We start from the raw sequence: 24,584 nt of genomic DNA, 5'->3' as shown, positions 1-24,584 counted from the left end.
ACAAAAAACAAAAATATAAAAAAAGAAATATAAAAATATAAAAAACAAGAAAGAACAAAAAATATAAAAAAAACAAAAAATAAAAAAGAAAAAGTAATGCGAGCTTTGGAAAATAATCTTTAGACAGTCTTAACCCTGTATAAACGCAAAAAGCTTTTTCATTGACAAATCATTGAAAAATGATCCTGACAAATAATATAGCTATATGGAATACAATAATTTGTTAATGTTATAGAAATGTATTAACAAGAGAAGAAAGCACTACTAAAAATAATAACACTATTTTCATCTTTCAGAAGTGGATACTAATAAAAACTAAATAGTTCTTTGCAAAAGCATAATTTTGGTTTCTTGACTTCACATTCGGATTCAGCGGGCAAAATTACATTTAAAACGACTTTTGCACATCATGTGCAAGAAATAGCAGAGCTTTGAATAAGGAAATAATAAAGAAAATTCACCATTTTCTATTTGACCGACGAAATCAAGGTCATTATTTGACATTTTCCAAAATCGCCACATGGCATTAAAAACTAGAAGCTTTAAGCTAAATTTTGGTGTATCAAAAGTTAGATTTAGTTCAATACAGTTTTGGGCAAGCGGGTGGCCGTTCTGACGTGGAATGACCCATATATATATATAAAACATATATATTTTAAAGTGATTATTAGACGAGGAAAAAATTTTAATGATAATATGATGCGAGGATGTGCTCCAGCTGATTTCTTATACAGCGACGGACCTGAATGCATCGCGATTGTCGCCTCGGCCGCTGAGCGCGGAGCAGTGGTAGGGGAACGGCTGTCACCTCTTGAATTTCGCCCGAAATGTGCAGATCGTCTCCAGCTCTGCTCTAAATAACAGTGTCGGTTTCAAAAGCCTCTTAGGGATAAACTTCACTCCATAACAACTCAATATATCTGAACATAAAATTTTTCGTAGATTACATTTCTGCAATCAGAAATGGGCGTCTCTATTAAAAAAATTAACTTGACTTTGACATAACCTCAAGGTCACCAATGATTTACTCGCTCGGACCTCTACAACTTTTGTCTGAAACTATCGCGATAACTTGGGGACAATTTCGCGTGCGATACTTGAAATTGTTGTTTGAATTTGAAATGACTCCTAAAGGTCATAACAGACTGTAAGTATGTACTATATCTGAATGTAAAATTTCCCGCTCTTTCATTTCTGTAGTAAAAAATATAGGTTTCCATTAAAAAAAATAACTTTAACCTTCAAATTATCTTAAACTTTGACCTCAAGGACAAGGTCAAGGTCACTGGTGTATGCCCCTCATCCTTAAAACTTTTTTCTGAAACATTTTTCATCGACCTCGAAGATTTCGAGATTTTTTAATGCGAAAGTTAAAATAGGATACGCGTATCCTATATACTAGGTGCGAAACTAAGTTTCCGGGTTTTTTTGATCAATGAAAAATGGAAGACTTCAAGAGAAATACAAAAAATGGTTTATTCAAAGTATCGTCCCTCGCTAGCTACACATTTTTGCCATCTCTCTGGCAATACATGAATACCGCGACGATAAAACGACGCGTCTTTGGACCGAAACCATTCATCCAACCAATTTTGCACTTCTTCGAAATTGGCCAAGTGTTGCCCAGCCAAGCCATGCGCCATCGACCGGAACAAGTGATAAGCGGAAGGGGCCAGGTCTGGCGAATACGGCAGGTGCGGTAGCAGATCCTATTTCAGCGTTTCGATGGTGTCCTGGACGATGGAAGTGCGATGACACGGAGCGTTGTCGTGCTGCAATATCACTCGTTCGTGTTTCGTGTCCCATTCTGGCCGTTTTTCGAGCAATGCATGGTTTAAATTGATCAGTTGTTGTCGGTAGCGATGCCCATTGAGAGTTTCGCCCGGTTTCAGCAGCTCATAGTACAGATTTCTTTCTGGTCCCAAACGCAGAGCATTGTCTTCTTTCTGAAGCGATTTGGTCGTGCCGTCGATGTTGATGCTTCGCCAAGTGAGAGCCACGATTTTTTGCGTTTGGGATTCTCGAAATATATCCACTTCTCATCGCCAGTAACATTTCGATGCAGGAAACTCTTTCTATCATGCCGCAAATGCAAAATTTCGGAAGTGGCTCTTCGATTTTCCATCTGTCTCTCAGTCAACTCATGTGGCACCCATTTTCCTTCCTTTTGAATTTTCCCATGGCATGTAAACGTTTGGAAATACCTTGGCGAGTCATGTTTAATGCCTCCGCAAGTTGATCTTGTGTTTGCGTATCATCTTCATCCAATAACGCTTGTAGATCGGCGTCTTCAATTGTTTTTGGTCTTCCGGAGCGCTCCTTGTCCTCAGTGTCGAAATCGTCACTTCTGAAGCGTTTAAACCAATCTTCACAGGTAGTTTTCGATGGTGCATGTTCGCCGTAGTCCTCCTCAAGCAAACGATGTGCTTCAGCTGTACTTTTTTTCAAGTTAAAGCAGAAAAGCAAAGTTTCCCGTAAATGCTGTTTGTTTGGCACAAAACTCGACATCTTCATTGTTAGAAAAAATATTTCTGCGTTACGATATGTGTTGGTATTACGACTGGTTATTGTTAGCAGATTTCCAAGCTATAAAAAAACACAACTTCAGACATGTATGCTGTCTACATGTGTCGTTAGCGCCATCCATGTGTGAAACCCGGAAACTTAGTTTATATAGGTGGGCCATTTTAATCCATCCACGGGAATATCTTCTCAAGTAGGGACGATAGCGGAAAATGCCTTAGACAAAAGTTATAAGATAAGCAGGGGGACACCTAGCGGTGACCTTAGTACGGCGGGTTTTGCTTTTGTAGATGTCATACTAAGTGATCTTGTTGAGCTCTTAAGTGAATGTCCCTAATCGTGCTGTGACTTGGATGTCGTCGTTCTGGATATCGTTCTCGACAGAAAGTAGCTGCTTGACGGTAATTGCCTCGACATTCACCAAGAATTAGTAACATGGCAACTTTTTCTTCTGGGAGATAATCAGCCATAATGAAAGGGTTAAATGAGTAAAAACGGAAGAAAGTATAAAAAAGATATAAAAGCAAAAAAGGAAAAACTAAGCAAAAACAGGTTTTTATAATTAAAATAGATATCCGAGTCTTTCCAGAAATCCGAGTCCAAATAAGAGGATCAAATAACAGTATTGAAAAAATCAAACGTGAGCTGGACTTATAATAAGTTAGTGTAGTTTGTGCTTCCTTAATTTTTAATGTCGGTATTGAAAATTTTAATTTATACTAAGATCAGTTTGACCCTGCAAAGGATCAATGCTATGGTACTTGTGTACGACCTACAGTGTTCAAATATTTCAGCTTAAAGCACTCGTCTTTATTTATTTCTTTTACACTTTAATTGTTTGACATTTTAACCTGTTTTCCTTTTTCCCTTTTAAAACCGGCCCCAGCACCAGGTCAAAGGGGACCCAGGCCGGATCTCCTCCCTGCGGTTACCAAAGCCACCCCCTCCCACACTCCCCAACCCTCGGCGACTCCGGTAACGGAGTTGTGGTCGAGGGTTGTGGGGAAGCTGGAGAAGAAGAAAGAGAAGGAGCAGGCGAAGAAGAGGAACAACCCCCCTCCTCAGCCCGTAGCCCAACCGAAGAAAGGGGGACCGGCAGCTACGCAGATCAGAGGCGACTGAGGCCGCCCAGATCGGCGGCCGTCATTGTAACCTGCCCCCGGGACTTTTATAAAGAGTTTATGCTGGAAGCCAGGTGCCGAATCGATCAGGTGGACCTCGGGATCCCTGGATCCCTGAAGGTCCACCAGGACCTCACGGGGGTCTGATCGAAGTGCCTGGCTCCAGCGCGGGGGCGGGTGCCGATCGGCTAGCGGACAAACTCCGCCAGCCGGCGGAGGAGAAAGGCCCCGGATATCGGGTCCAAAGGCCGATGAAGGTTACCGCTCTGCGGCTCACCGGTCTGGACTTGACGACCGGGGCCGAGGAGGTGATGGCTGCCGTGTCCCGAGTTGGGGGATGCTCACCCGAGAAAGTGTCCGTGGGTGAGCTGAAAGTCTCCCAGCGAGGGGTCGCAGCCATTGTGGTACGGTGTCCACAGGCAGAGGCCGTTAAGATCGTCGCGGCGAAGCGGGTCCGGGTGGGGTTGACCCGCGTTGGAGTAGCGACGCTGCCTGCTTGCGTCGTGGTGTGTTTCAGGTGTCTGGAACGTAGCCACGTGTGCGAGCAGTGTGCAAGCGCCGTCGACCGTAGCGGTCAATGTTACTGCTGCGGTAACCCCGGCCAAGGCATGCGAGGCGACCTCGGCGCACTGTACTGTGTGCGCCGACGCTGGCAGGCCGGCCGGCCACAAGGTGGGAGAGCCGGCCTGCGAACCCCCTACAAGAGGAGGAAAAAAGAGAGGGATAGGAAAAAGGAAACACGGAGGAGCCGGAACCGGGGGGAGGCAGGGAGCGCTCCCCTCCTTTGGGAGATTCCGTGCAGCAAACGGGGGTACTGGGCGAGTCTCCCCGACGAAGAAGCCTGGATCAAATGTCGGGCCCGCAGCCGCCGCCACCGTCCAGGAACCAAAGCCGAGGAGGGAGCCAAGGAAAACGGGGCGACTGAAGACGCTCCCCCCCAATGAGGGACCACCTGGAGGAGGGTGAGACAGAAGGCGCTCTTCCTTCAACAGAGGAAACCGCCGGTAAGGTAAGGCGGGTGGAGCCCTATGCTTCACCCCCAACTGATGTAGAAATGGTGGGAGGATTGGATGGTGCACCCTCTCCGATTTCCTCCCTCTCAACGGACGGCTCCCCCTCATACTCTCCACAGGAGGGGGCTACCGAGGTAGGAACCTCCGAAGCCTCTGCAGAGACACCGACGAACAAGGCCATCGCGGCAGAAGTCCCCTCGGGAGAGATCAGTCTAGCGCCTGAAGGGACAGAGGTAGACCGCCTGGAGGAGGCGATGGAGGCTTAGTCTTCACGCCCCTCCGAGTTCTACAGGCCACCCTCGATCGTGGCATCCGGGCCCAAGACCTCTTTATACAGAGGTTTGCGGAACACCGGACTGGCGGTGGCCACGGAGCCGTGCTGGGTGCCGGTCAGTAACTCCGACTGTCTGGCAGCCCAGACAGTTCGGTAACCATGGTGGCCCGTCCCGCGACGGGGTCCCCTCTGTGTACTCAGGGTGATGAGAACCTCGTATGTGGCAGTGGACTAGGGGCCTGTTACCGTGGTGGGTTTATCTCCCCCCCGCAAGAATCGTACATTAGGAGGCCCTGCCCGCATACAGGAGATCCTCGACGAGGTCGGGGGAGTGGTGTGACTGTGCCACCCTCGACCCGTCATCGTCGCCGGGGACTTCAACGTCCATGCTATAGAGTGGGGATGTAGTCCCCAGCAAGCGGATCCCCGGGGCAGGGCCGTGGTCGATTGGGCGGCGCCGCGTTGCGGCGAGCCTCTGTCCACGCAAGAAGCGTCTATACCCGTACCCGGCGACGCGACGGAGAAGCCGCAGGGACGAAAGACGGCTACTTCTGAGCGAGGGAAGCCCTCAAAGCTACCATTGCCGAGCCGAAGAAGAGAGCCTGGCAGAAACTGGTGGACTTCCTGAACGAGGATCCGTGGGGGCGCCCCTATAAAAGAATGGTCGGTAAAATTCGACCGTGGGCGCCCTCGCCAGCGGAGGTTCTCGAACCCCGGGTCCTCGGGAGGGGGTGCCGGACACGCTCTTCCCAAGAGTGGGCAGGGCACCTCCCCAGATCCCCCCGTCCCTGAATAACGGGACGGAGATTGGAACGAGGAGCTGGAGGTGACCCCAAAGGAGTTCGCCAGGGCCAGGAAGAAGCTCAGGGCCAGGGGCAAAGCTCCGGACGTTGTTCACGTAATGTCTTAAGGAAGGGGTATTCCCCCCAGACTGGAGGAGGGCCAAACTGATCTTCCTCCCGAAGGAGGGCAGAGCACCCGAGAGTCCGTCGGCCTACAGGCCAATCTGCCTTAATCATGAAAAAAGGAGGGCGTACTAGGTGGCAACGGGATGCCGTGCGTTCGGGACCTGCATCTTATTTTCGTTCCGAAGAGAGAAAAATATCGAGAGCGCGGTAGTCGCTAGACCGGGAATCGAACCCGGGTCTTTCGCTTGCCGAGCGACTGCTCTAAATCACTGAGCTATTTGACGTTCTACATTCACGACACTCTCCCCTCCCTAGATAACGTTAAGAGATGTCGTTCGGAAGCGACATCTCTAGTGCTATCCCGAGCGCATGGCGACTACAGAGAGAGGCATTGTTACTTGTACCTAGTGGTACAAGCTGGTGGTCTCTCAAAGTCAAAGGTTGCTATCCTTTAAGACTTGATTGGCCTGTAAGCCGATCTGCCTGCTGGATGAGGCGGGTAAGATGTTGGAGAGGATCATCGCGGACCGCCTCGTCCAACATCTGTCCCTGGAGGGACCGGACCACCACGACCAACAATACGGGTTCAGGCCCGGACGCTCCACGCTGAGCGCAGTCCAGCGGGTTCGGGAGCTGACCCGTGTAGTCGTGGAGGAGGGGGCGGGGTGTTGTTGGCGGTGTCCCTGGACATCACCAACGCCTTCAACACCTTGCCCTGGCCGGAAGTCGGACAGGTCCTCGAACATCACGGGGTGCCCGTCTATCTCCGGTAAATCCTAGCGGCTTACTTCGGGGACAGGGATCTCGTCTACTCAACGAGAGGCGAGGTCCAAGGCCGTCGGACTATGCAATGCGGTGTCCCGCATGGGTCGATTCTCGACCCCCTGCTGTAGGACATCGCATTCGACCAGTTGCTTCGTTTCGCCCTTCCCTCCGGCTGCCACGCCATCTGCTACGTAGATGAAACCTTAGTGGTGGGTGGGGGATGCCCGCCTCCGAGCGGAGGCGGCGCTGGCATCGATGGTGGGCTCCATCAGGAGCCTGGGACTGAAGGTGGCGTCCCATAAGACGGAGGCCGTCTTGTTTCACGACAGCAATCGTGGGGCGCCGTTGGAGCCTCAGGTCTCGGTGGACGGAATCCGCGTCTGCATCGGGTCCAATATCAAATACTTGGGCCTGATATTGGACGGCCTTTGGGCCGCACTTTAGGTGGTTGGCCTCCCAGGTCCGAAAAGCCTGGCGTTAGCCAGGCTGATGCAGACCCAGGAGGGCCCCGGGTAGCACGCTCGCCGCCTATACATCGATGTGGTCCTCTCGGTCGCCCTCTACGGGGTGCCCCTGCTTATGGCCAGTGACCGCTACAAGTGCATGATACATCAGGCGCTGTGGTCGGTGATCATAAGGGCAATCCGGGCGTTCTACACCGTGTCGTATATGGCGGCGACGACCTTGGCCGACTTCATCCCCGTGGAGCTCATCGCCGTAGAGCGATGTACCCTTTACTGGAGAGTACGTGAGCTCCGCGGGGAAATGGAAGTAGTGTTGGCCAGGGACCTGGCGGCCTTGAAGTCCCAGGCCAGAGCGGTCATGACGCGGTAGGAGACCATGTTGACCGACCCTCGTGGACCCAGGCTCCGAACGGCCGAGGCCGTCCGCCCCTGTCTCGCAGAAATGGCGAGCAAACAGGGACGCGGACTCTCGTTCCGACTGGTGCAGGCCATGTGTGTTTTGGTCGGTTCCTGCACCAGATCCAGAAGGAGCCCACCACTTGGTGCCACCCCTACTCGGTGCTTGAAGGCACGATGCACCATACGCTGGTATCATGCGAATCATGGGACCAGGAGCCGTGTCCTCGCCTGGGCGGTGGATTACGCCGGGGAGGATCTCTCGCTCCCGCGCATGGTTCAAGCTATGTGCGGGAGCGAGAAGATCTGGTCGGCGGCAGCTTCCTTTGCGGAGGACGTTATGTCCCGCAAGGAGGTCGCCGAATGGAAGCGCCGCCCTGGCACCCGTCGCAGGGAGTGACGGAGAGGGCAGTTCCTCCGGCTTCGACAGCGGGCCCGAGGTGGCGTCGGTCGAGGAGCCACCCCCGATCCTTCGGGGGCCTCCTCGACCGCCTCGGGCCCGCCTCCGTCCGCGCAGGGGAGGGGGGCGACAGGCCTAGAGCCTGCCTCGCCTGTGCGACGGTAAGGGAGGAAAAGGGGTAGTGGGTGTCCCGTCTGGGGACGGACCCCACTCCCCCGCGCTCCTTCATGAAAGGAGGGCTAGAAGAGAGGATGAGTGTCCCCCCTTTCCTCCAATAAGGTCAGAAAACCAACCCGACCGGATAACTGATCAGGGCGCCGCGCCTCCCTCCTAAAGGGGCACTTGGGCGAGGGGTTCCTTGAGAGCTCCAGGGCTGGGGTGTCGGAGAAGGAGTGCTGGCGTAGTTCCCCTGACGCGCCCCACTGGCAGACACCCCGGTGGGGTTTTAGCCGGTAAGAGTCCGGCATAACCCCCCCAAGGGACGCGGGTATCCATAAGAATTTCCCTACCGTGATAAAAAACGGACTTTCCAAATATTAGATCTCTCAATTCTCTCAAAGTCTCTATTTGGTGAGTGTCCGTTCTACGCCCATTTACTGGCGGTTCGTGTCTGTGGTACGCCTATAATTGCGAGTTTGAGAAACACGGCATCGCGCACAAACTTATATCTCGTTCAACAGCACATGATTCTTTTTTTGTACATATGCATTTCTATAAATATTTTTGTAAAAAATTGCATCTTCTAATTATTATCCGAATTATTATCTCTTGTTACATTCGTGTTACTTCTTGTTACATTCGTAATTCGTAATAAGAGCAGGTGGTAATTCCCAGTTGACACAGAGCATTAGTTACATTATATTAAAATTTCACACTCAACACCAAGTGTGTTATATTACATTTATATTGTTGAGTGCGAAATTTTAACATAAATATAATGTTCTGTGTCGACTGGGTTGTTTCCTTCTCTAAATATTTTGAAAGCTTTGTTTCATGATAGTGTAGTTGTTCGAGGTTCGAACAGGAAGATTTGCTTATTTCTGAAACGTTCTGGCAGAAGAGACAAGACCGAGAGAGACTCGTGATCACGCTCCACATGACGCGTCGTGCGGCATTATTCGTCGGACGAATTGTTCTCTTGAATGCGGCATGCGTTAAACGCGCGTTCGTACAATAATCCTTGTAACGCACTCGCGTCCAGATATTACAAGTAGTAGTGAAAAACAACACAATCCTTCTCGCTCGAAAAGCTTGTCTCTCTATCCTGCTAGCACGTTCGACTGCGACTGTCCGAGATCCGGTACTTCAATTCGGCGACAAAGGCGAAATCACGTCTTTTCGATGTACGAGCTTTTCTCTTAAAGGTCTATCGATTATTCGCAGACTAATTATGTTATATGTGTCATATGTTCAAAGTGGATACCGTTCTATTAATTGCTCGTCTATATTAATATTTCCGAAATATGACTTGTAAGAACAGTTGGTATAGTGTTCTCTCCGATTTCTACTTCTTCTGGGAGTTTTTCCACTTCTATATGTCTCTTTTTCTTCACTTGTTCTACATTTTCATTAACATGTTCGCTCTCGAAATGAATTGGAACTGCATCCAATTTTAAACGTTTCTTCGTATTTGTCAGAAATTATGCATCATTGAAATGGTCTTCGCACAATCCCGCGCATCCAAGGGAGTGAGAAGAGCATTTTTCTAACTTAGTATTTCCTGCAACAGAAATGAAATGAAAAACATTTGTATGTATGTATCTGTGTGTATAATTTTCATTTATTTATTTAATATAATTTTTGTATATAAAATCATCTTTACTTTATTTTAAGATGCTTCGTTCATATTGACTGTGTTCAGCAGAAAAACTTACTATATGTTATTCGAACGAGAAACGTTGTAAAATTTGTGGATTTCATTGATATATATCCATATAGAACAAATATCCAATATGCATGTCATGAATATTCTCTAGATATCGTGATATCTATAGGATATCCATTGGATGTATTTTTGATATTTGTTCAGTATGGGCAGATTTCGGTAATTCATGAAGTAGCCGCAGTGTACAAATAGAATGGGTGAAAATAATAAAAAAAGTTATATCATTTTGTAATTTTCTCAACATTTACTCTGTAATTAAAATGTATAAGCGAATGAGCGCACGGGAAGAGATACAACGAGCTCTAAAAGACGTTTACTTCTTAACAACGATAAGTAACAACTCATTTCGGAGGTACGCGGCCGTGTGTTATATGTAAATGCATGCAAAGCAGAATTCACGACGAAATCTCGTGAATGTGAAATAATATTTTTGAATACATTTTATGCTAGGATATTATTATTATAATCAAAGCCGCAAGGATGAGATATGAATTAAGAAATAAATAAATTATTATTATATAATTCCATATTTATTTTCCATTTCTTTATAAAAGAAACTGTGCGTGTGTGCGTGCATGCGTGCGTGCGTGCGTGCGTGCGTGCGTGCGTGCGCGCGCGCGCGTGTGTGTGCGTGCGTGTGCGTATATGCACACTTTCAATGCAATACATGCACACGGACATAACTGCACTAAAAAATGCCTGTCGGAGTATAAATAAATACTAATGTAACGCTGAAATATTTTGGAAAAATAATTTTGGGTACACACAAAGTATCATTTTATTATCATGTATTTATATATCGATATAAATCGTATATAATATTCATGATATTAATCATATACAATCCCATTTCTTATTTTTTTTGCGCATGTTAACATTTTAATTCATGTTACAAATGCATAACAATGCGCGAGACCGTGCTTGTCAAGTACGCTATTATGGTTGTAGCACGGACATAAACCACCTGAAAGTGGATGTAGCACGGACAGCCACCAGATGCAGGTTTTACCGTCGAGACCTAAAAGTGGATGTAGCATCGTTGTAGTTCCCCTTTCAAAATGGATGCAGATGGCGCCCATTTCCAGTGCGAAAAATCGGTGTCGCCGAAAACGCTGTGTTGGTCGCTTTCATGTTTCTCTCTGGTATATCTCATAGACGTAGGAATATAGGGACAGAGCATAGAGTTGCGGGGGGATAACCATTGCGGGACGGTTCGACGAGCTAAACTGTGCCTAAATCTAATTGCTGGTTGTGCCGTTGTGTAAGTATTTGATACATACATAGATGTGTATGAAGTTGTGTGTGAGTGAAATTATGAAAAAAAAGACATGCATAACCTCTGCAAAATACTGTCAGTGTAAATAGTTCTTATCATTTTGTTACATTTACTATTTGCCAGTGACAGCCAAGTCGTTGCATCACACGCTCTGAATATGCGCACTATTGTAACCAATGAAACTTAGGCACAGTCGCTCCTCGCATTTCAATACAATTCTCTTTACCTATCTTATGGGCTTATGCTACAGTATAAGCAGAGAGAAGAATAAGAGCGGCCACTGGCCGTATTTCGGGGGTACGGCTAGGCGCATTTTAAATACGCCATCTGACCAAAATGCGCCTAAACTACGTCCGCTAGGTGCACTTTCGCGGTGATAAAAGTAAAATGCGCCTAGGTTCGTGTCCGTACTACTTCCATTCAATGGATAGTAGGTTAGAAAAAGACAGACGACAGACAATCGTTCCGTCTTTGTCTCACTACTGAGCGGCGCGCGGCAGTAAGCACGAGGCGAGGTAGCGGCGATTTTATCGCTAAGCGAACATCTCTCCGCTTTTCTTTCATCTTTCACGCTTCAGAAACGTCAAAAGACGCGGTAGCGTCTCGTGTCAAGGGAACGTGCGAAGCGAGGAATTATTTTTCACGCACGCGAGGTAGCATATGGGAGACTAGACGAGCGTCGACATATTATCTGTTTCTTTCCCGCTCGTTTAGCTTATTGACTGCGTGAGCCGCGAGATTTTTCTCGCTATTCCTATACCTCGCTCTTTTTCTCTCTCGCTCGTTCTTTCTCTCTCTCGCGCACTTGCTCGCTCTTCCTCTCTTCTCGTGTTCTTACGGCTTGATTAAATATATTAATTGCATGACAATATATATATAAATAAATGACACATATATAGTGTATATGTATATAAAGAATATTTAGTATTAATGCCCAAATAAAGAAGAGAGAATTATAATGAGAGATGAAAAGTTAATAGAAATCTACTCTTAGCCAATATATACATCTTTTAAAAATGATTTGTTATTAAAGTATATGACAGAATAATTTATTTATGCTAATAAATTTAAATTAAAAATTAAATGAAATGTTATTTGTTTTGTAAAAGATATTCCATTGTTACATTTTTCTTTTCGTAGCAAAAATAAATTTAGTCTAGTAAAAAAAGAAATTAGTTTTATTATCATATTTCAATTACGACTTTATTATTTAATTTTACGAATAGATAATAGATAAGAATAAATAACGTGCATATTGTTGCTCAACGGAAACCGCGAGAAAATGGTGATCTCCGTCAAAAAATAAATGCAAACTTTTTAATAATATAATAATTCTTTTACGTAAGTGTTTGTTTTTATAGTATAACCTGTTGAATTTTATTAATTATTAATTCAGCATGTTATAGTATAAAAAATATATTTTAATATAAAAATTAATGTAATATTCATTGTTTGCATTTGCAAGAAATATGGATAGAACAGGATAGGTTGCAATGATATATAGGAAGAAAAAAGATAGATGGATAAATGGATAGATAGATAGATAGATATAGAGATAGATATAGATGGATAAATAGATAGACAGATAGATAGATAGATAGATGGATAGATAGATATAGAGAAATAGATAGATAGATAGTTAGATAGTATAGAAAAAAGATAAATAGAAATATAATTATCATTATTATTATTATTAATGTTTTCAGTTTCAAGAGAACATTCGCTTAAACGTAAGTCTTACTTAGGTCCAGTTTCACGACTTATATTATATTAACCGGAATATATTATACGACTTATATTATATTAATCGGAATATATTATACGATTTATATTATTTTAACCGGAATATAATTCGTTAATATTAGAAATACCGAGCGGTTATTTCTGATCGTTTCTATTTTTTAGATTAATATCCTGTTTCTTTAAGATTACAGGATTTTTGTTTTGAGGGTTTGTTTAATGTGATGTTTGTAAAGAATGTATATAAATTTCTACATATAAGATTAAAAATATGAAAAATATTGCAATGAAAGCAAGGAGGTTCCACGGTGCGCACGATATCTCAATAACTATTTGACCAATCGACTTGCAACTTGGCAGCATTATAAAATAGACTTCTCTTTACCATTTTAATTACAATTAACCAAATTCATTAATAATTATTATTTTTTATTAAACTTTACCGAGAGGCCAGAAATAGACGATTTTTGTTCTAATAGCTACCATTTTATTATTTGTGTTCCGATTGTAGTTCAGACGATAGCTATACTTATAGAAAATAAAAAACTACTTAAAATAATTGTGAAAAATTAAATCACACACATTTAGAAATTCCTTGGAATCGTCTATTTGCAACCTCTTTGCTTTTACTGCAATATTTTATATATTTTTAACCTTACATACTTGTAGAAAAATGTATATATATTCTTTAAACATCATTAAGCAAACTGTCAAAACCCGTAATCTTTTAATCATGTGATCTTTTTCGCTTCCGCAAAAAAAATTAACGAAATATACGTATTTTTTGTCGGGTTGAATAAGACAACTCTTTAAAAGCCTATCTAAACAAAATTACATAATCGCATTATTGATATGCGCAAGAAAATCAACCAATCATAATCCATACAAGCGTGCCTTTTATATTAGACATATTTTATATTTAATTAATCTGTTTCCTTCTCTAGAACAAGTAATCATCAAAGGTCAAGATAACGTCAAAATTATTTTGACTTAATTTTGACATCATCTTTACTTTTATATAATTATTAGTTCTACTTCAGTTATGCATATGAACAATACGACTATGCAAGTTTGTCTCAATAAGTCTTAAACTCCAGTTAAAATTAATTATGAAACTAAATCTTAGTGTTTTTGAATCATCGGCATCTTTCACGATGTTATGATTATAAATATTATCTATATAACCAATTGTAACCTACACAATGGAACGTTCTTCGATTGAACAGATTGAAATTGCTCATATCAATTATCAATGATATATGGCCTTTCATTACATTCTCTAAGTTTCAATTGTTAATTGAACAATTCCTTTCACAAGTCAAAGATTAACATGCTGATTTGAAACATAATGCAAAAAGCTCGAAAATAAATGCGAAGCAGAGAAGAGATTAACAATGAATGATTATTATTTAATATGCAACTTACATTAACATGGAATGTCTAATTGACTTAATGTCTCGAAGCTACTGAATATGAATTTCTGCTCAAATCTCTTCCTTTCTGTAGGAGGTTTTTGGCTGTTTCGGTTACTTTCCTTTACATTCATATTGATGAGCTGAAGTACTTGTTTCTACGAGATGTTTAAAATTCGGTTGACTTTACGAGTGTTCAATCGTGATTATCTGCTGGCTTTGAAACAACAGAAGCGCGACGCTCAACGTTCTCTCCCCTCGGAGAGGTATTTTGACACGAGCGGCGTGGCAATCTATCGGCGACAGTCATCAGTACTCGCGAGCTTTACGACTGCACTTCGTAATCCGTATTCTAACGATTCTCGTTCTTGTGCGGATTTTCAGTGTTTCTTATCTTAGCGAGTCAACGAGATTTCACAACACTTATTTTTTTCATATTTCTTTTCCTTAACGCGATTATATATAAACATCGCGTGTGCTTACGCGTGTGTTGAATCGCGTCTATTCTTCTTCTTTTTTTTCTTTTTCTTGTCACGTGTTGTGATTTCTTTTTTTTCATATTTTTTTTCATACAGTGTATAACACTGTATATATTCTAAATTAATATACAATGTCAAATCAGTTCCGTGCAGTTCGCTATTCAAATACCTGTGTGTACAAAAATTGCAGTAATGGGAAATGTAATGGAAAGCGCCTATTCAGGTTTCCCATGCAAAACGACGCAAGATATCATCAATGGATATACAATACAGGTAGATCTTTATCTCAGCGAAGAATGACTTGTCGAATTGACGTCCATTTAACTGTAAGTTGCATATTAAATAATAATCATTCATTGTTAATCTCTTCTCTGCTTCGCATTTATTTTCGAGCTTTTCGCATTATGTTTCAAATCAGCATGTTAATATTTGACTTGTGAAAGGAATCGTTAAATTAACAATTGAAACTTAGAGAATGTAATGAAAGGCCATATATCATTGATAATTGATAATTGAGCAACCATCTAACTGACGTCGTTCCTAGACAGCACGCGATCACAAGAACGTCCGAAAGACGTCTAGAGGATGTTTTACGTCCTAAGAACGTCCGAAAGAAATCTGAAGACTTCCAAACGTCTTCCAAACTTCGTAAAGTCTCTAGCATATTCCTTGATCTTGTGTTATGTGGCTTTCGATGTCGATCGACGAATCATTCCTCGCAGGGATCTTACTGTTTCATATATTAACGTCCTTTTTTTTAAAGAAAGGCAGATTCGTATATGTATTCTCTTAAAGTGAATCAGTAAAAATGTTTTTTATTGTATCAGTAAAAGGAATATTTCACCGTTTTTTGCTGTTTCAATTTTGAAATGGTAAAAAAGTTTGAAATACCTTGTAATTGCAACTGTTCGGCTTATTATCATTCTAATATTACATATTATTTTAACAACGTTGCATTCTAAATCTCAGTACCACAAAATTCTCACAATTCGCGCGATACTCTGTAAAATATAATCAGTGCATTCTTTATTGAAACATTATAGTTGTAATAAGAGCTTTTGCTCTAAATATAGCACTGCAAAAAATTTCGCTAAAAGAATCAGTGAATAACAGCGATTGTTCATGTTATTGATGCAGTTTGCAAATATTGACTGTGTCACTGCACACAAATCTCTTTCTTTTGTTCCATTTATATTTTATTATTTCTCATCAGTGGAAGCAAGATTTCACTGAAATTTTATTTCAGATAAAACTTATTTTAGATTTTTTGACAATGGATTGAACGTTGAGGTTTTATATCTTGGCCATCACAATCACTCGATCTAACATCTATGGATTTCTTTGTGTGGGGGGCTAAGCTAAGAAATCGAATCGTGGCTGCTGTGCATCAAATATCATAAGATTAGTGTTTGGCTGCAATACAAGCTGTCAGTAATAAATGCAATGTTTGCATTGCTGCAAAAAGTCAACATTTTGAACAATCTATTTATTAAGGAAAGCAATAAATAAGTGTAAACAAATTAATAAAAAAATAAGTGTAAATATTAAATAAACATTTTTTTGTTTTTCTTTTATTTTCTTCACAAGGAAGTTAAAACGAGCAAATCTGTAAAGGACTTTTTTCTTACTTTATCGATCCTCTACACGCTTTTGAAGTTTTGACATTTAATTTCGGGACACCCTGTACAGTACTTATAATTTTTCAGTAAAAAATTAAGTTGGTTTTTAAAAATAATGTAATAAAACGTTAATAAATACAAAGATTATTGAAATATTTATATAACATTCACCTATAACTCTTTTTCTTATTTTATTAAAGTTATTTCATAATTTCCCAATTGCAATTTTTTTGTCTGAAAATGCTCTAAATATTGAAAAATGTGATTGTTGCTTTGTAGTATGAAAAACTGACACTTATAATTTCATTATTAATATAAATATAATGTAAATATTAAATGCTTTATTATTAATTATTAAATATAAAAATAATTGATATAATGATATCCAAAGAAAAACTAAAAATCCTAAATTAGAAATGTGTAATATTTAGAACAAATATTATTTTTAAATTATATTTAGACGAAACCATGACTTGATGCCAAATATCTTAGTGCAACCATCACAAAATTCTTCATTTCATGATGCTTACTGTATAATACACAATTATTCTATTGGAATACATATACAAATCTCTTGCTACGGAAGTCAGAAATAAACGCGTAATCGCTTGTTTTTTATTTTTTGTTACAGGAAATACTAAGTTGGAGACATGGTCTCCGAATACCCTTCGAGCTGCGGGATTGTGCGAAGATCATTTTGTTGTGACGTCCTTTAAAAACCCACAAAAAATAAAATTGCGTAGAGATGCCGTACCAATTCCGTACGACGAAGATGCCTCTTCTGCATATAAAGATAATATAGAAATAAGAGAGGTACAAAGGGACGTTGCAGAATTATCTTTACCCAATCACCAAAATATTATATTAGAAAAAGAAGAACTTCAACAGTCTGCAGTACGAACATATGGATCTGGAACTATACTTTTCGACATTACTGCAGAAGAGGAAGATGTCATGGAATGGATGCATTTGGAACCAGAACCACACACACGTGAGAATGTGAAACGTAAGGAAAAATGCATGCAAAGTAAAGAAAATCCAGATAACAATCCAGATTTAATTATCAAGGCTTTAAGAATAGAAAATCTTAATTTACGAAAAAAAAATTAAACGTTTAAATTATCAGTTGCGATATATGACACAAGCGCGTGAGAAGTGTAAAAGTCAAAAGTCGGAAAAACAAATATTAAAGAATTTGATAAATAAACAAAAATTTAATCCTGTTGCAAAAAGTATGATACATTTGCAACTGCATATTCCGCGCATACAATATACAGAGGAAGAAAAAATGCTTTAGCAATCTAAGCAATTATTCTAAGCAATTATATTATTATTCAGCGTCAGCATTTTGTCGCTTAAAGAAAGCAGGTTGCAATTTTCCCGGACAGCGAACAGTTAGAAGATGGTTAGAAGAGTATGATATAAAACCGGGATTTTGCGATTTTTTATTTAAAAAATTAAAAGAAAAAATATCGCAAATACCTGAGGAAGAACGAGTGTGTGCCTTAAAATGGGATGAAATGTATATAAAAAGTTATGAGGAATATTCTTTAAAATTAGATGAAATAGAAGGTCTTGTCGATCTAGGACCTCTAGGTAGAAGAAACGAAAGAGCTAAGTGCGTATTTGTACTTTGCCTTGATAGTTTGAATGCACATCATCCGTGGCGACAACCTTTAGCATATTTCCTTGTTAGAAATGCTTTAAAATCAAAGGAAATAGTTGAATTAGTGAAGATATGTTTAGACAAATTAAATGAAACAGTGCTGATGTGCAACTCGTGACATGTGATCAAGGTGTACGCAATCAAGCTGCGTTTAGTCAACTCGGTGTTGAAGTACAAACACCATTTTTATATATAAAAATAAAAACTATTATGCTTCCTTCGACTTCCCGCACTTAGTTAAAAGATTAGCTAGTTTCCTTAGAATACATGATAAGATATATTGCAACGGGGAAATAATTGCATCATATTCAGATTTTATTAAGACGTGGTGTATCGATAATGCTACAAAAGGAGGCTCAAATTTATTATCCCATATAACAGAGGCACACATTCGTCCAAATAGTTTTGAAGCAATAAACGTGAAAAGAGCGTTTCAATTATTTAGTAATAAATTCGCAGCTGCAATTAAAATAGCCGGTGACGAAAAAGAATTAGATTCTAATACATGGAAAGCTACGGCTGATTTTGCTGAATATATGAATAACGTAATAGATGCTTGCAATTCTTATAGCCTTAAAGTTAAATTTGGTGGAAAACGGCCATTATCCCAAAAAAATCCTGATATTGAAATACTTTTGACTAATTTTGTGCAATGGTGTTCAGGATGGTCAAAATTTCCGAATAAAGTATTTCAAGTTTCATGCTTCAAAGGTTTCGCAATTACAACACAAGCTATTCTTACTTTGTATAAGATACTTTCACGTAAATATGATAAGTTTGAACTTGCAACAGGTTTATGTAATCAAGATTCAGTGGAACATTTGTTTTCAAAACTTCGACAACGCGGAGGATTTAATCCTAATCCTACCGCAAGAATGGTATGACTGTCTGTTAGACATATTCTTTCTACGGGTTACATTCTGGCAAGCGATAAGGGCAACGTTCAATGTTTTGAAAGTGAGGCTCTTATTAATCAGCCGAATCATCTCATGAAAACGATTGAACATTGCATAAGTGTTAATAATGCTGACGTTATTGTTGTTGATGATGATGTTGATTCAGAAACAGAATTGTTCGATAAACATGCAGAAATTGTAGAGGAATACGATGATGTAGACATTGAAAATATGAATATAATAAGTAATTATGATGAAAATGCTATTACATTCTTTGCAGGATATGTAACACGACGATGTATTGAAAAAAATGATTGTAACTATTGTCGTCAAATAATGTTAAAAACACCAATGGAAGACGTAACAGCTAATGAAAAATATATCGAATATCGAGAATATCCTAATGCAGATGAAGATGCGCCGACAGTCACGAAATTAGTTCGACCAACAAATCTTTTTATAAATATCATTAAAACACAGTTAATGGCTTTTAATCATTCGTGGCAACATCACTGGGCATCCACACAACTTCTTGAAAAGATGATAAATGAAGGTATACATGCCACTAATAAAATGCATGCTGAATGGTTTGACATTCATAAAAAGTGTTACAATCATCGTATGCAGGCATTAAAATTTTTTAATGACTGTTAAGATATATTCCCGCACACGATATAATAACGATAGTATAAAAGCAAATAATATATTCAATAGAAAATTAAAAAATTTATCGAATAAATAAAAAGATTTATAAAGGAAACTTATAAAGGACAAACATATCAAATAAAATAAAATACGTTTTAATAAAATAAAGAAAATAAATAATATAGAACGTATAAAATTGTACAAAAGAAGCACAAATGTTCAAATTTCGCGAACGTATTCATAATTACGAAAACTAAGAAATGTACGATTTTCTTTCTTTATTTTGTTATTATTTGTATCTTATATATCCGTCATTGTGCGAAGTAATATTACAGCATGGTATCATGATGTTGCATTTAAAATGTACCTCTATACATGTATAGAGTGTTACAAGTTTGCAAATCATGTATCTACTATAAGTATTACTTTTTAGTAAAGAAAAAGAAATATGTTTTCTCAATGTAATGCAAGATCGCACTCACAGTTGAAATAATTGCATGAATCACATAGACTAGCAAATGTATCACGGAAAAAAAAGGTTTTAATGCAATCATGCTATGCAATTGAGAAATCATATATAATTTCTTATTACCAATGACATCGATACTAATGATGATGAAAAATGATAAGGAAAAATGCATACAAGTGAATCGCATTAAACGTTGACACACGGTATTCAACATAATTGTAAAACAGGATACAAACGAATGCCGTTACACATATGACACATAACACTAAAATATAACAATGATTTTCGTTAATTAGTACATAGTACAATATTACAAACAATAAGACGTCTCGATATTAAAAAGGTGAGGAAAAGGGACGTCAATATATACTTACAATTTTTTAGGAGGTCTACCTGTAGATTTCCCCGTGATAACATTTGCTAGTCTTAGATTTATGCAATTGTTTCAACTGTGATTGCGATCTTTGCGTTATATTTATGAATGTGTCAACGAGAATAAAATTTTATTTATTAAACATTTTTCTTTGAATACTGAACATTTTCTTTGAATATTGATTTTATAAATACAGTAACAAATATAATATAAAATATATTATAATATAATATATTTTAATATTTAAAATATCTTATAATATAATATATTTTAATATTTAAAATATCTTATAATATAATATATTTTAATATTTAAAATATCTTATAATATAATATAATTTTAAAAAAATTTAATATATAATTAAATTGTTAGGATAAGTTTAAAAGGATTAATTGAAGTGCTTCTTTAGTGGAATAGGCTATTGGGGATACCACTTAAAAAAAAAACGCATCGGCAATAGTACCTCTTAGGTGATGTGGAAATCTATTGATACATTATAATTTTAATAATATACATTATAATTTTACATAATAATTACATTATAATTACATTATAATTTTACATATACATTATAATTTTAATAATATAAATATATTGTTAGCATATAAAAATATTATATATAGAAAAGTTTTTTTGATAAAAACTTTTTATTAATTAAATCTCACAGTTATTATGATGTCAAGATCTCTCAAGTGTGAGCATCGCAACTGTGTCAGTCGGTAGTCCCGCCGGACGAATTGAAGCGGCAATAGGAAGTAAATAAATATAGCCCTTGAAAATCGTCTCCATTTAGCAAATAATTTCGAATATTACATTAGAGGAATATAGCGAGACCAAAGAGATTGTTCGTATTACGGTTTCTCCTGTACTCTTGTATTACTACCGCCAGCGCAAAATAAAACTTGTTAGCTTCTCAAAATTGGCGTGCAGATCTTTTGCCCAAAATCCTTCGACTCCCTTCGGATAATTCCTTCTCCGATTCAAAATATGTAAGAGCAACCGATCCCGTGTGGACAATCGATCACGGGAAGGTTTCTTTTTTTTCGGAAATTAGCGGAAAATTTTAGCGTTGGCGACCCATTTCGCGAATTATACAGGATTGCCGTACCTGGCGCCCAACGTTCAAACATTAGCTTTCGAGCTGGGTCAGAAAGCCGACGGTAATTGAAGGCGAGAAATCGTCGCAAAACATAGAGAATACGTAATGCACTTAATCTCAGCGAGAAATAAGTCATCGATCGCCATCGAAACAATGTCGAATGGACGTCGACTTGACGGTTTCGATGGCGATTCGACACTGTTTCGACGTTGATGAACGAGTTATTTTTCGAGTTATTATATGCTGCAACTTTTATCCTTTCGATACGCCGTTCACAAAATTTCTTTGAGTGAAATATAATAAAAAAATAAAAAAAAAAGAAAATAAGTCATCACCGAGTCACTCTTTTTCAGTTATGTGCAATAATTTTTTAACTTTCCACTCATATAGAATGATTTTTCTGAATCATTCTGATCATTCTGAATCATTCTGAATTATTGAGATTCTGAATCATCAAATGAGAATTTTCACTAAATATTGAAAAGTGAATCTGATATACATACAGTGAATTGCAAAATGATTTAGATACAATGAAGTTGAGCTAACTACATTGTCAAAATTATAAGTCATTACTACTGACAGACTTATTCAGTAATTTTATTATATATTGTAGTGGAATATCGGAAAGAGCGAAGAGGTATATCGACGCGTACTCAGAGTGAGAAGTTGAAAATTTGTATTTAATCGTTCTTTTACAAAGCCGTACACTGACGTTATTCGCGCGAGCTCCAGTTCTACGCGGAAATTGTAAGCGACCCGCAAGAAGTCGCAAGAAGTCTCATAAGAAGAGTCGTAAGAAGAGCGCACACTTTCTTTCGCAAGGTGACTTATATAACCGTCAAGACAATTCTCGATCAGTCCTTCAGATTCCTCATCGACGATTTCAGAAGGAATCCAGGAGAATCGTCGATACCGCCTATTATTGAGTCGAGCAACAAAAACTGTTTACATTAACTCTCGTTGTCAGGCTACTCGATAATGTCGAGATGATGTGAATCTGTAGATCGAGATTCTGCTTTCAATACTATTATTATTATTATTATTATTATTATTATTAGTGTTCTTTATTATATTTTAATAATATTATTATTGCAAAAGTTGCTCGGTAATGACTTTCAATTTTGCCAATTTTGTGAGCTTCCAACTTCATTGTGTCTAAACCGATTAGCAATGTATTGTAAACTCAAGATTTTTCAAAGTCATAAGTTGCATTTATTTATCGCATCTTTGGTAATTCAAGTTTGAATTATTTATTGAAATAATAAATAAAAAAATAAATAATATAACAAATAACGTGTGTTAACCTTAAACTTATCTTTTTTAATATTCTTTTTAACTATCCTAACATTCTTTTATTAATTGCGTAAAAATATATTAAAGGAAAAATCCTCTTTATTGAATTATATGAAATGTAAAGCTCTGAAAATGCCACTTCTGCTTTGAACACGTTCCCGCTTTTTCGATGAATGAACAATCATAAGAAAGATACAGCTAGAAACGCTCCCGGCAAGAAAATATTAAAAATATATAATGACTATCGATTTCTATCGATGTTGGGAATAATAAAGTATCAACGGCGCAGTATATATCATCGTCACAGCACATATCACTCAATTAAATTAAACATTCGTTTGATTATTATGTTTTCTTATTATGTAAACTTGTTAGCGCTTCTCGTTGTTAGCGTTTCTCGTTGCTGTACAAAGTTCAGTACATGCTTTTCCGAATAAAGTATATATTAATTTCCTTGTAATTTATTAGACATCGTTTTAAACTGTAAAGTTAGTGCAGCCGCGTCAATGCTATATGAATTATAAGCATGATAAGTAGGTATTTCTGCTCCTCTAGAATATTGAGACATACTGAACCGAGTGTGAGTTGGGAGTATGTCAGTGCGAAGGGACGAGATAAAAGGAGAGAGATCTATGTATCTGCTTATTATTATATAGCATGATGGCGTTGCACTACTTTACAGTTTTTAAATAATGATGTCTAATAAATTTACAGCGGATGAATGGTAATATATAGCTTTATTCGGAAAAGCATTGTACGTGGTTGAAGGCTTTGTACGAGGAGTTATCGATGAAACGCTAACAAACGGAGAAGCCGCTAAACAAGTTTACATAATGAGTAAAATCGATTAATAATCAAACGAATTGTTTAATTGATAATTTTGGATATGATTATGTGCCTGTGACGAGGATATACTGGTTATGTCGCTGTTGATACGTTGTATTAGTTCCGCGAAATCCGATAGAGAGGAGGTCGGATAGTCAATGGGTATCATAATTGTTTTTAATATTTTTCTTGTTCCGGGGCGAAGCGTGGTTCTGCTGTAGGTCTTTCTTATTGAATTGTATTCATTTTTGGTTTTCATTAGGCGAGGAAAAGCGGGAACCGGTGTTTTCACATGTAGCCATGATGATTTAGGTGGTTCATTGTGTTGTCAGAGCTCTTACATTGGCATGAGACTACATTAGCAATAAAGAGTGATTTGTTCCTTTAGTATGTATTTGTTGTTTATGGCAATTAATAAAGAATGTTAGGTGGATAGGTTAAAAAGAATATGTAAATAAAGGGATAAGTTCTTAAGATAACTACAGAGTCTATGTGTTATAGTATTGAGGTTTATTTGGTTGTGTTTATTTATTTAATTTCAATAATTAGTGTAATGTCTAAGACTTGAATTACCAGAAGATCGATAGGGAATAACTGCAACCTTGGAGATGAGCTTTGAAAAAGGAGGTGCGTTTGAGTTTTACAATACATTGGTCTTAATCGGTGTCAGACACAAGGTGAGTAATGGTTGAGTCTCACAATTAAATTTGGCAAAAATTTTGAAGTACGAGTTTTAACCTTGGAGCTACTGGTTTGGGCGAATTAATAATATTTTAAAAATATAATGTAAAGAACACTTTAATAATATATTAATAATAATAATTAATAATTTAATAAAGTAGTAGGTGAAAGCAGAATTGTCGAATCTAGCAGATTCACATAAATCGACATTATCTGAGTAGCCTGACAACGAGAAGTTAATGTAAACGGTGTTTTGTGCTGTCGACATCAAGGTAATAGGGACGGGGTATCGCGATTCCTCCTTGGATTGGTTATCATTCTGAAATCGGGTCGATGAAGTGAATCTGGAGAGGACTGTTGGA

General features: G+C 39.0%; 1 protein-coding gene across 1 annotated transcript; it reads left to right on the top strand.

Moving 5' to 3' along the window:
* The first annotated feature begins 10,912 nt into the window (after positions 1–10,912).
* LOC112588483 (uncharacterized) lies at positions 10,913–19,491 on the top strand. The gene is made up of 3 exons (XM_025298642.1): positions 10,913–11,010; positions 16,907–17,281; positions 19,118–19,491. Exons 2-3 carry the CDS (start codon positions 17,230–17,232, stop codon positions 19,489–19,491), a joined length of 426 nt encoding a protein of 141 aa, XP_025154427.1. The 5' UTR covers positions 10,913–11,010; positions 16,907–17,229.
* Positions 19,492–24,584: the final 5,093 nt, after the last annotated feature.

Source organism: Harpegnathos saltator, unplaced genomic scaffold (genome assembly GCF_003227715.2).
Source record: "Harpegnathos saltator strain DR-91 unplaced genomic scaffold, Hsal_v8.6 scaffold229, whole genome shotgun sequence".
In the NCBI taxonomy this organism is placed as follows: Eukaryota; Metazoa; Arthropoda; class Insecta; order Hymenoptera; family Formicidae; genus Harpegnathos; species Harpegnathos saltator.
The sequence above is the reverse complement of the archived record's forward strand: the minus strand, read 5'-3'. Positions and strand labels throughout refer to the sequence as shown.